At 38.0% G+C, this 12,702-nt stretch overlaps 1 protein-coding gene across 2 annotated transcripts in view; it reads left to right on the top strand.

Annotated features, from left to right (window-relative positions):
• CTDP1 (CTD phosphatase subunit 1) overlaps nt 1-10,925 on the top strand; it is a 112,658-nt gene extending 101,733 nt beyond the window's left edge. For both annotated transcript variants that reach the window (XM_065832162.2, XM_071804644.1), the window contains exon 13: nt 9,919-10,925. In XM_065832162.2, the coding sequence (XP_065688234.1) occupies nt 9,919-10,060 (142 nt within the window). In that variant the 3' untranslated portion in view covers nt 10,061-10,925. The remainder of the gene's footprint in view (nt 1-9,918) is intronic.
• Nucleotides 10,926-12,702: the final 1,777 nt, after the last annotated feature.

The raw sequence follows: 12,702 nt of genomic DNA, 5'->3' as shown, positions 1-12,702 counted from the left end.
TCATTAGAGGTGTGGGAAGGGCTGCAGCTGAACAATACAGTCAATCTGGTTTTTGGACAGTACCATCAAAATATTTGCAACTGCACAACAGAAAGTGCAGATCAAGTACAAACTGCCTTTGCTAGTTCAAATTTGTTCTGGAAATATTGACAGAAAAAATTGTAGAGCAGGTTGTAGATGGGATCAAGTACTGATAGTCAGCAGAGCTGCAATCTGCTGCATGCAGTAGTCTGTCATATCTTAGCTACTATGAAAACAACAGGTATGGTGACTTCTCAGTGGTATGATTTGATTTGGCAGATAGGTTGGCATATGCCAGTTTGATCCAGGTTGAACTTGTGTTGCTCCGTGACCTAGTAGTGTAGAGATCCAAATTTAATGAACGGAGACCTGCTTTTTTAGGCAGCTTAACAGTCTTGCATAGTTAAAGATGGTTGGTGTTCTGTTTTGGACATTTTGCTTGTATTGGTATGCTGTATATATAATTTACACAAACCCTATAAAACTGTTGTAAAAGTCATGTAGTTCTGTCAGATACTCTTACTGCTTTAATTCAGATTTTTCTTTTTCATAAATCAAGCCTTGACATCACTTTCCTCTGTATCTCATGGAAACATAGCAATTTCTAGCCCAGATTTCTAACAAGTTTAAATTCAACATTTCTTCTTCCAACAGGCGACTTCCAGCCTTGGTGTCACTTCATCTTGTATTTTACTGACTTTTCTAAAACATCTTGAAGCACACTGGAATGTCTGAAGAAAAATGTGGACTTAAAATACAAATTTTTAATACTGATAAATTATTTCCTACGTTCTTTGTAGCTTCATATTTTATTACTGTTGTATCTCCAAGACAAAGTCTTCCCAAATTGGTTTTACTGCATGAAAAAAGATTTATTGTATAAAATTCCTACCAATAAAGAAAGAAGCTGACAGGGCTGGGAATTCAGGGAAGGAGGAGGTGGGAGGATGGGAAGTGCCAAGAAGGCATGTATTGCTGTTAGGAGTGCTGGACTTCTCTGATAAAAAAACCCAGAAGTAGTAAAGCAGTGTAATATTCCAGGAAAACGTTATAAGATCCAGAGAAGTAAATCTCACAGCTAATGGCCAGACGGGGCGATCGCTCTCCTGTGTTTGGAGCAGTACCATAGCATCACAACAGCTGCACAATAAGGTGATACTCACTGAGAGCTCACTAGAAAGACAGTGGACTTGCTGTGCTAGAAGATTTCACTGGCCTTCCACACCATTAGGCAGGCAAAGCCAATGAACTGATGGAGTATCCTGTTAAATCATCTGGAAATGTGAGGAGGATGAAAGACTTCCCTTTTTTGCCAGGAGTAAGCTAGTACATTTCATGAAGGAATATACCTGCATGGAAAGAGTGTTTGCATCTTACTCCTTTTGAGTACAACATGTTCAAGGAATTTTAAGTCTTTTTTATGCTTGTCACGGTCCATTCAGTCATGGACTCATGATGGTTCATTTACTTTGATCTCAAAGCGCAAAATTAAGGCAACAAAAATGCCAAGGGGTTAAAATTAAATCAAACAGTGTTACTTTATTATTTTACCTGTAAAGCGGCACACGATAGAGAAAGTAGAGAAAAAGGGAAAGAAAAGGGGGAAAGGAGGTTGGTTACCACCGTGGGTCCAAAGGCGTCCCTATGGTCCCAGGTGCTGAACAGCGTCCTGCTGGTTCTTTATCATGATCTGTGATCCTTTGGTGGGGAGATCTCAATGATGTCCAGTCAAGAACCATCTTTTATGCTTCTTCACCCCCCCCTCACTCCCATGGGTTGAGGCCAATCTCCACTTTTGTTTTGCAACCCAGGCTTAGCTGTGCAGGCTTGAAAAGTCCTCTCTTTGCTTGCCAGAACCCATCTGTGCCGGCATCGCCTCACGTTCAGGGGTCTCTTTCTGGTCTGTTGGGTGACCTCAAGACCCTTGGTGAGCTTCTGGACATGCTCTTCTTCATTGGCCTTTGTAACAGGGAGGAGGTGGGGGGCAAGTTTGGTTGAAGCAGCAGGTGAAGTCCACACAGCAGCTATGGTTACCAGTAGCCCCCAGGTCGGAGAGACCTGTACAACACCATTTTTCTCCTCAGGCTTCTCTCCGAGTCATTGTCCAATTCTTTCTGTCAGGGCATCTGTTCCCTGATGGCGATGGTCAGGCAAATACTGTTCATCAGACCAACTCTTACAGTGCTCCAATGGAGATGACAGTTTTACCAGTATCCATACAGAGCTGGTGATGTGCTTTGTGTTATTTTTGTAATATTTTATGATGAAACTGAGCTAGTCTTAGTTAATATTCTTGTGAGAAAAGCCATTATTCAGTGAGCAAACATCCGAGAAGAATGTTAGTTTTGGCTATTTGCAGTTTAATCTCAATAATTTGTTGGAAAAATGACAAAGTGTAATAGAAGTTAGTAAAAATCAGAGTTAAAAGCTTTGACAAAATGATCTTAGCTTTCAACATGACTTAGTGTAGCCCATAACATATATATTAACATAAATATTAAAGTAGTTTGTGAATATCTAACTTTAAAAGCCATCACATAAGTAATGGAATACCTACTTCAAGCCTCCTTTCTTAGCACAGCCAGTGTGTTATGAGCTAAAGTATATGTTTAGTTGTTAAGATGCCCAATGATGCTTCTTGAAGAATGGTCATTGGATGATACTGACAAATCTGGCCAGGATGACAGGACAGGTAAATTCCAAGCATTACTTTGCAGCACTGGGTCTTTAAACTGTAGTTGTACTCCCCTGTATTGGCACAGGGGTACCTCCACACACACAGTATGCACCTGTGAGAAAAATGTAGTTTGACTTTTCTCAGAGAAATAAGATGCTTTTTCCAACTCCTTATTTTGATGTAGCTTTGAATTTTATAAATGGCCCATACATCTTACTTTTTTTTTTCCCAATTTTCATCTTAATTTTTTTTATTACATGCTACCATTTTTAAAACAACAGCTCATATTTAGTTCTCCAGTGATTAAACTTAGTCTCAGATAGTGATGAAGAGTAATGTTCTATCTCCTGCAGTGCTTCACGTAACAGAAATTTGTTTGAGTTACACCATTTTCAAGAGACCTTTTGCAAACCGAATCCAGGCAGAGTTGCTGTACTGTAATTGTTCGGCACTGGTGAAGGAAGGCTTGAAGTTTCCTTTGCTGACTGCTGTTCCTTGATATCTCCTATTATGGCCTCCAAGAGCTCCCCAGAATCTCCACAGAGCAATAAATCTACCATCTGATATTTGCTATCAGAATTAGTGATATCTGTAAACTAGAAGGAATTGGAGAGATAACTTGATTCAAACAGCAAAGGCCTGGATTACCTTTAAAAATATCGACATGTTGATGCACAGGTATTTTTTGTTTGAATATTGACTTGTTCCCCTCTTGAGGGCTTATTCGAATTCAGTTGTCTAGAAGGAGGCTGAGGTTATTCAGGAAAGGTGAATAGATTGTTGTGGTTTTGCTTGTTTACAATAAAATTAAGAGAGTGCATCTGTACATTTTCCATTATGAAAGTGTCAGGTAACAGTCTAGCATTCCATATATTGAAAGGTATATTTAATTTGCTGTTGTCTTCTGCGAATCAATTGCAAGAGTATTTGTTATGTGATATAAAACTGCAGCTGTTGTATTTGCCTTTTGAAGAAATAGTCAATATTGTGTGTTGTAAGTATTGTCTTATAACAGCTAAGTGGATTATTTTTAAACAGCTTGAAGTTAATAAAATAACAATACTTTAGAGGCATAGTTTACTTATCCATCATTTAGTTATGTAAGTAAAATTGTAAATTCAATTTTTTTGTTTTGCATTATCCAGTTCAATTATTATCTCTTTCTAATTAGTTCAGTGCAGAGAAAATTAGGTCAGTGCACAGTTTTTCATTGTAAAGCTTTTTTGCTACACTGTTTGTTTTTGAAATATCCAAGCAAATGTTTAATTTTTAAGAAATAACCGCTTTCAATGAGTTGGGGTAATTTTTTTGTTATTAAATTTTACCATTGGTATAAATATCAGGAAAATGCCTTGCCAAATGGATGATTTTAGCAAAATTTACAAAATTGACACATTGTAGTAACTTCTGCATTTATTTTAGATTTTCTATGGTTTCCTGACTTTAAAACTTTCAATTTAGATATACAATGAGTCTTTACTTCAGAGAACTATAAGGCTGTTGTTAAAATAGTTTTACAAGTTTCCAGAATATTTTCTCACTGTTAGAACAGTGTACAAGTGTGCAGAATTTAATTAGATCTCACTTTACCGTTGTGTGAGTTAAAATACGTTTTGGAATCAGTGGATTTCTGTGAAGACGTTTTTGTGAAGAGCATTCAAAACATGCTGTTCATCCAACTGCAGGGTGTCCTTCTGCACGCCAGGGCTGTGCAATAAACATTCTCTGTGCATTTTTCTGCGTATTAGATTTCTGCATCATCCTTTAATCCTGCAGACAACGTTGGATGGGTCCATGAGGAAACGTGTGAGGTGTCTGGTGTTTGTTCCTACAGCACTAGACATTGTCGGGTTTGTCATAGCATGAGAGTAAAGTGAAAACACACGCACACTTCGGCTTGCCAGTGTGAAGTTGGTGCTGTTTGTTGCTCTAAGTCAGGGGTATCAAACTCATTTTCACTAGGGAACACATCAGTCTCACGGTTGCCTTCAAAGGGCCGAATGTAATTTTAGGACGGCATAAATGTAGAAGTAGTTAAATTTATACAGTCCTAAAATTACATTCGGCCCTTTGAAGGCAACCCCGAGGCTGCTGTGGCCCCCGGTGAAAACAAGTTTGACACTCTGCTCTAAAAGCTGTGTGCTTGGCAGCATGCAATGCCAGACCCAGAGAGGAGCACTAGGACAGAAAATTCAATGTTCCTGCACAGTTGCATGAGAGGAATTGCCAGATAGTAGACACCTGAGTTTTGCAGACCTGCTGTGCGCACAATTGCTCACTATTTTATCAAGCGTATGTGAAAGATGTCGCCATGTATCCCATGTTAAGAAAATGTAACTGCAAAACTTGGAACATCTCCCTGAAAATTTAATCTTGTCTGTCCTAGGTAATGTTTAAATGCCCACAACACTTATTTTCCATCTGTGTGTTCTCAGATCTCACATCCTTTAACCTTGCCAGCCAAGTACTGGGCTGACATCTTCAAATTTGGCTGAAGAATAGCTTTCCTGGTTTGCCAACTCTAATTCATAATAAGTGAAGGGTGTTGCCACAGAACCCGTTTATCTAAATAAATTGTTCTCATAGTCACTTCCTACAGAAGGGAGTCAAATCCCTGTTGCGTTACCAAACTCAGCGTCGCCCTTCTCTCTGGTACAGAAGGATTTACAGAAAGCTGTGGGCTGGGTGTGTGTGGACGCTGGGACAGACCTTCCACATGGGACTGCAGAGGTGTGCCTGGGGCAGCACAGGTGGTACTGCCGGGCCGTGATGCTGTTGGAAGGCAGCAAACTGTTCCAAAACGCCTTTTTTAAACCATTGCCTTCCAAACTGCTTGTGGCTGCTATGGGAGTATTCTCATTAGAGAGCAACTTAACTGTATTTGGTGCCAAATTTAAGTCCTGATTTATGACGTCAGTGCTGTAAGCTGATTGCTTGTAAAAGACTAAACACATTTAGTCTGGAGACTCTACTTTGTTACTGTGCCAATTTTAAGAGCTATTGAAAAAAGCAGGTCAATAGTAATTTAGAAGTTTACTTGTTATCAGAGTAGAGATGGGGGTTTGTGGGTATTTGGTGTTTAAAGTATACATGAAAATTTATTTAAATACTTGCTGTAATTTTCTTTTTCAGGTTTAAAACTAGGTTTGGAAAAGGTTTGGGTTTGCTTTGTTCTAAGCAAGGGTTATGTTGCCTTTGGAGTTCCTCTGCTCGTTAGATGTTTCTATTTTAATGTAGCACTGTCTATCTTAAAAGGGTGCCATTGCAATGCAAGCAGACCAGAGCCAATATGGTTTTCAATTAATAGAAAAAAATGTTTTTTCCAACATCATTTATTTTCAGCTAACTATAAATTAAGGTCTTAGGATAATAGAAGCAACAAACAGTGAACTTTTTTGTCATTGCTTTGTTCTCTGTGGCTCTTTCAATGAACTGAATTTTAATTGAAATCATAAGAATAAAGTTTTCATTTGACCTATAGTTGTGCTTTGCAATCATATTTTAGTGATCATTTTAACAGATCAAGAGCTGAATAGATTTTTATTTTCAATAATTTTTCCTGTGCTATTTACCATATACCATGCTCTGTTGCAACTTTGGAATGTGTTCTATTTCTGTCTCTTCATTTGAAATACCACTAAGTATATTCCTCACTAGCATTCTGTAGATTAAATTTTCCTTAAAATAACTCTTACACATGTATAATTATGAGGCTTTTAAAATTTTAATATCATTACTATTTACATTTATAGTTTATTTAAATATCTTGAAAATGAATTTAAATATTTTTTCTATGTAGTTCTCTTTTAAAAAGATTTTTCCATCACATGGACTGATGGGCCTCCTAGTACTGGGTATTATAATGGAAAAATATTTAATACAAAGGCAAAATAAATAAGAATTGTACAAGTTTTTTCACAGATTTGTCAGATATTTAAAGTTCTAAATTAAATATTTTGGAAAGTTTCATTGTTTGTTTATGAAGTTAAAGATATTAAGTTATACATTTATTTGGTTTTTTAATAGCAGTCAAGCAAAATTACTTTTAATAATGCAAATCAGGCTAGTGGAAGCCTGCAACATACTGCTGAATTGTTTTCTCTAAATATCAGGAAGGAATCCTGTATGTGTTTAACATTTTCATTCAAAAGTGTTATGCACTATGGCTCTGAAACTGCAAACAACAAGGAGTGGGCACAAAATAATGAGAATAATATACATTTTAAATTGTTTGTTATGTTTATAGATAAGCCGCCATGGGGATATACTGCTCTCTCTGAAGACATAAATGATTAATGGGATGTTAGCTCTCTTTTCTGAATTTGCAAATAGAAGATGCAGCGCTACATTACTGATGTTGTTCCTCCATGTTTCCATCAGACTTAGCTTTGCATTTGATTTCCTAATACTCATTTAAATGTTTTTGGAATAGCTATGAAGCTGCAGTTTACAATACATCAGTAGTGAAAGGTGTTTATATCTTAATAAGAACAAAACTCACATTCTCAAGAAATTTTTTGTTTCTTCTAGCAGGGGACTAATGCCTAGCTGTGTTTTCTTTTTTGGTTTTGTTTTTTCCCCCCCCATGAGTGAGGGAGTTTTCATATCTAGATTGAAGAGGGCTGTCGTTCTAGCCTTCCCAAAAGAACAAGATCTAACAAAACAGATCACATTCAGTCTCTTTCATTTCCAGCAGTACTGTTTAACACAACCGAGTGAGGGATGAAAATATGTCAGGACTGTCCCTATAAGTTTTCTGGCAAGTCTTTTTGTAGACTGGAACTCCATTCTTCAATTAGCTAGTTACAATGTTCCAGGGCCCTGTATTTTGTTGATTGTCCTCACTGAAACCTAATTGCTATGGAGCAGATTTAAATAAAAAAGTGGCTTTGCATAAATTACTAATTTTGCTAGTCTTTGTCTCAACTATTTAGTAGATTAACTGTTCCTCGCTTTTAAGAAATAACCAACTGGCAGTGAAATGTTTCTTCACAGCCCTTTTTTCTGTGGGATCTTTGCTATAGATTTTGATCCCAGCAAACTCACAGTATCTGTGCTGGCTCTAAAAACCTGCTTGTCCTGCCACATTCTTTAATACATCATCTACAGTTGTGTGTACACATTTCATATGTGTAAATCATAGCTACTAGATTGTTAATGTTATTTTTCAGTTGGTAAATACCATCAGTTTCTATAGGTGCAGTGTTATAAAGGGAGGGAAACAAATGTTTTCAGCTGTGAACATTGTGATATAGATTCTGGCTGTGTCTTTACTATCTTTATCTTTACTTCTCAGTTAGCACTATATGTATACTTCTTATCCACTACTTGTTATAAAATGCACAACTTTTTTCTGCTTTTGCTGAGTAAGACTCTTTCGGCTTTCTTTACTTCCCAATTATCTTTTCTCCAGCTAATAGTATCATTAATAGCTAAAGTAGGGCTGTATCTCTGAAGGCTGAAATCACTGTGAAGCGAGCAAGTGCAACTCAACGCTCCACACATTTGTATAGCTTTTAATGGAAATGCGCTAAGATTTCTTCTAACTGGGCCTTTTTAGTTTGAGTGCTTCCTCATCCAAACTGCATGCTAATGTAGGCTGCATGGAAATCAGTGTTATGCCTGAGAAACTGCTTTTTATCGTGTATTAGGCTGCATTTAGTGCCCTGTAACTCCCTCATCAGGCCATATTTGAGTTTCAGTAGCAAAATGTTCAGGAAATGCTTTCACCTCATCCCATTTTTCCTTGTTAGGAATTTACACCCCACACTGAATTCCAGGGCTTCAGCTTTTCTTCCCTGGAGTATTAATCCTACCACCCTATGCTGAACAGAAAAACCACCTGCTGTTACTGTGAGGAAGCACTCAGTAAAGCAGCAGCAGTCAATCTTTTGGTCCCACTGGTGCAGCAGAAAGGATAAACAGGGTAACATAGTTCTGCTCGCTTCCCCTTTTGGCTTAGACTCCCCTCCTGACCTCATACCCCATCTTGTCCATCTCCCTGGAAAGCTGAGAAAGGGGATGTCAGGTGTCACTCAGCCAGCCTATGAATCAAGTAGTCTGGGCTCCTGAGAATTAATGTTTCTGGGAAAGTGGTAATAAGAATGTCTGTATGAATAAAAATTGATTTCTATTTCAGTGTTGCTTACAAGCTAGTAAGTTTGTATTTATTTCTTTTGGATAAACCTAGTTGAAGTCAGTATTTATTAAAGGTCTTTTTTGGCATATGCTACTTTTCTATACTCTCAGGATTGTTAAAATTCTGGTTTTTGCTAAAAGATAAAAGATCATTGCATAAATTTTTCATAATTGCAAGTGAATGCATTCTCCTCTTAATGAAACTTCACCTAGCAAGGAAAAGGATAGTTATTTAAGAGATACTCCCTTTGCATATATTGCTCTACTTGAAATTTGATCAAATGATCAAGGAAGGATTTTGAAGGTGTTTCTGCAGCTCGTTATGAATTCTATGCAATGCAGTGTCTCAACTTTATTTTTGTCTCAGAAGTATATGTCTGATATAAAATTCCCTTTTGGCAAGGAAAAAAGATTTTAGGACTCCACAGATCCAAATTCTTTTGCTATGGCTGTGTCCCAGTTGAAGCGTTAGAACTTCCTTGGAGATCTTTCACAACCAGGAACATGACTCTTTCGGCAGGGTATGGTGCACATCGGCGTCCTGTTTAAACTGGTTAATTCTCTGGAGATGCTAAGAAATGTGTTGTTCAGCCTGGTAGTACTAATCCAAAGAGACGTAAAAGGGAAGAACAAGACCCCTATGTTTGGAAGCATGAAAATGTAGAAGCCGGTGTAGTGAGATTTGGTTTATCAGTTAAGATTTTATTTTTTAAAAAAGGCAGAAGCTTGGATATTTCAAAATCATATAACAGCATATAATGTATTTTTGTAATCTCTTGTTCACACAATGGATTTGTTTCTTTTGGGATGTGAGAGGAAAGTAAATCAACTAATTATTTTCAAACAGCCTTGTACTTTATTCTTTGCACCTACAGCTGACAGTAAGTAACAGCAATTAAAAATCAATTGCGTGAACTGACTACCGTTCATTCATTTAAAAGCAAGTGCTGTACTTTTTGTTTAGACCTGAAAAGCAGTTGAGTCCTTTAGCCCCATTTTTTTTCTCCTGTTAAATAGTGGTCTGTGATAATAAGCAATGAGATACCTCGATTCATGGACGTTATCTCTGTCCACCCTTCCAGGGGTCATAAGCGCAAACTGGATGAAGATGATGCTGCCAGTGAATCCAGTAAAGAATCTAGCAACGAAGATGAGGAAGGAAGCAGTTCTGAAGCAGATGAAATGGCAGCAGCGCTTGAAGCTGAATTGAATGACTTCATGTGACGTTCATGCAGAAGATGGAGCTTGTAATTATACTTTATTTCTCATAAACAAATCGGACTTCAGATGAGTCCACTATGTCAGTACTCAATGTATTTCCAAAATGTGTGTGTATATTTTGCAAAGCAACACAAGAGGTGATACATTATTTTACAAAATCGGAAATAGATGTTTTTAAGGTGTTTTACTAAAGGAAAATATACTTTTTTAAGCAAAAAAAGTATTAAATGGGATTTGGTGTGCTATGCCAAAGACATGTTAGGAGCCCATCAGAACCTTCATTTACAGAACAGTGATAGAACGATTGTGATTAAACATAGAGCAACTTTTGCAGTCTGTGGCTTATGGGTAACGATGTTCAAAAAAAAGGAGGAGTCTGGGTGGTACAGCAGGAACCTGATGAACTGGTCATCTTTTTCCACAAATAAATGCTATCAAATATAGAAGGATTTTTAAAACAAAGAAGAACAATTTATATTTGTATAGAAACAGAGAATGTGATATGCAAGCTTTGTGAACTCAGCACTTGACCCACCTGTCATTTGCTTCTAAGAGAATACATAATGATCAAAACTCATGTTCTTAAGTTACTTTGTGGAATAGTTGGGTTCTTTAGGGACATCGTTTAGATTTTAAACTTTCCTTCTCTGTAACCGGAAATTTAGCACAGCATACTGAGTGATCCTGTACTGCCGTAAGAAGCATATTCACCCATTCGTGTTGTCTTGGAAAGAATGAGTGCTACTTCAGTCTAGATAGGATGTAATTTCTTTGATGAGAGATCTGATGTAAAGTTTTTGTATATTCTATTTCATATTTGACCCACAAAACAGATTTTCTTTCATTTAATAAAAATTCATTTTGTACACTTTGTTTCTCCTTCCTGTTCATTTGCTTTCATCAAATCCAAGGCACCTTTCCGTATTATCTTTCCTTTACTCTGAATGAAAATAATGAAACACATTGAAAGCAACTGCAAAATTGTAGATTCAGGCAGGTAACTGAGGAAGAGGAGAGGAGAGAAACACTAGCTCAGAAGATTCCCTTTTCTTTGGTATGTGAACTCTTACATTCTGACATTTTCTTGGGTCTCTTTGAGTGGCCTCTGAAGATACTGTAAGAGTTACTGCTCTGTTATGGAATTTCTGAGGCTAGAACCATGGTTTATTCTCAATTGTTAGAAACTGGAGAGACAAATCCTTTTAGAACGTGTTAGCAAAAGAAGACTCATTAACTCAGATGTCGTGGTTAAAAAGTAGTACTCTCTGGTGCAGAAATACTTAATTTTGCCACTTAGCAGTAAAAAGATTCAACAGAATCTTGATGGTTTACAAAGAACAGCCTAGTATTCAAAGCTTCATAATGGTAATGAAAGGAAGACGGAGAAAATAGGAGAATCTTATCAAATTCACACTGCTTTTCTGCTTCAGAATGCAAGGTCAGCATCCACAAGACAAAAACAGTGTTTTCTGTGGGAAAATGTTAAACTTCTTGGACATTTATACAGGTACCACATAGCTGAAGTCTACAGTGACCTGCCTACTGTAGTTCTCCATGAAAACAGGAAGGAATTCTCCAAGTGAGTTGCATTGTATAACAAAAGAAGACTAGGTCTTATAAAATGGGAAATCAAAGTACTTTTTCCAGCAACTTCAATGCAGCCTCCCCAGCCATCAGAGGATGACTCCTTGCAATTAAATATTAAAATGTCAGGGGTTGTGGGGTATGTTTTCTGTTTTCCTAAAATAAACCTAGTTGAAATCATAGCAACTTTTCAGGTCACTGTGATGCTGGTAATGACTTGACAGCACAAATTTCAGCAGAGGCTCGTTCTGGCTGATGCTCTCTGCCCGTCACGCAGCTCTGTGGCAGCATTCGAGCTCGCTCTGAATGCAAACACAGCCAGCCAGCAAAACGGAGTAGGTTGCTGTTAGCTCAGAGATGTTCTGCCTCAGTTCAAGCTGCTTGTTGGATGCTGCTCTCCTGGCACAGCAGTCTCGTAGCACTGCAGGGAGTGGTTCCATACATGTACAATTTGAGAAGCTTTTTGCTGTGAAAGGCTGTATCCTCTTCCCAGTTTAATTTATGGCTGCCACTTGGGGTTTAGCTGCGTGTGTGTGTCCAGGCAGGAGTCCTAAAAGTGATCAGCACTCCCCTAGACCAAATATCATGTGGAGCCCTGTGTAAAGACCAAGCGAGGGCTCCCCACCAGACTGAGAGCTGCATCTATCTAGGAGTCTGATGTCAGTGCAGACTCCTCCACCTCTACGAAAGCTGTGAAACCCACAGTTAGTGCTGCACACAGAGACCCGGGGAGCAGGCATTGTGCTGCCAGAATTAAAGCCAAGCAGTTCTCCAATGACCGTTACAGCACAGACAATTCTTATTTTGACATTAATTACTCCGGTAGGTTTCGGAGAATCATAGAGTCATTCCAGTTGGAAAAGACCCTCAAGATCATTGAGTCCAACCATAACCTAACTCTAGCACTAAACCATGTTCCTAAGAACCTCATCTCTTCACATTTTAAACACCTCCACGGCTGGTCATTCAACTGCTTCCCTGGGCAACCTGTTCCACTGCTTCACAACCCTTTCTGTGAAGATGTTTTCTTAATGTTCAATTCGGACCCCTGCTCTCCAGTC

The sequence above is a fragment of the Patagioenas fasciata genome, chromosome 2, assembly GCF_037038585.1.
Source record: "Patagioenas fasciata isolate bPatFas1 chromosome 2, bPatFas1.hap1, whole genome shotgun sequence".
NCBI classification, from domain to species: Eukaryota; Metazoa; Chordata; class Aves; order Columbiformes; family Columbidae; genus Patagioenas; species Patagioenas fasciata.
This window is presented reverse-complemented; position numbering and strand designations above follow the sequence as displayed.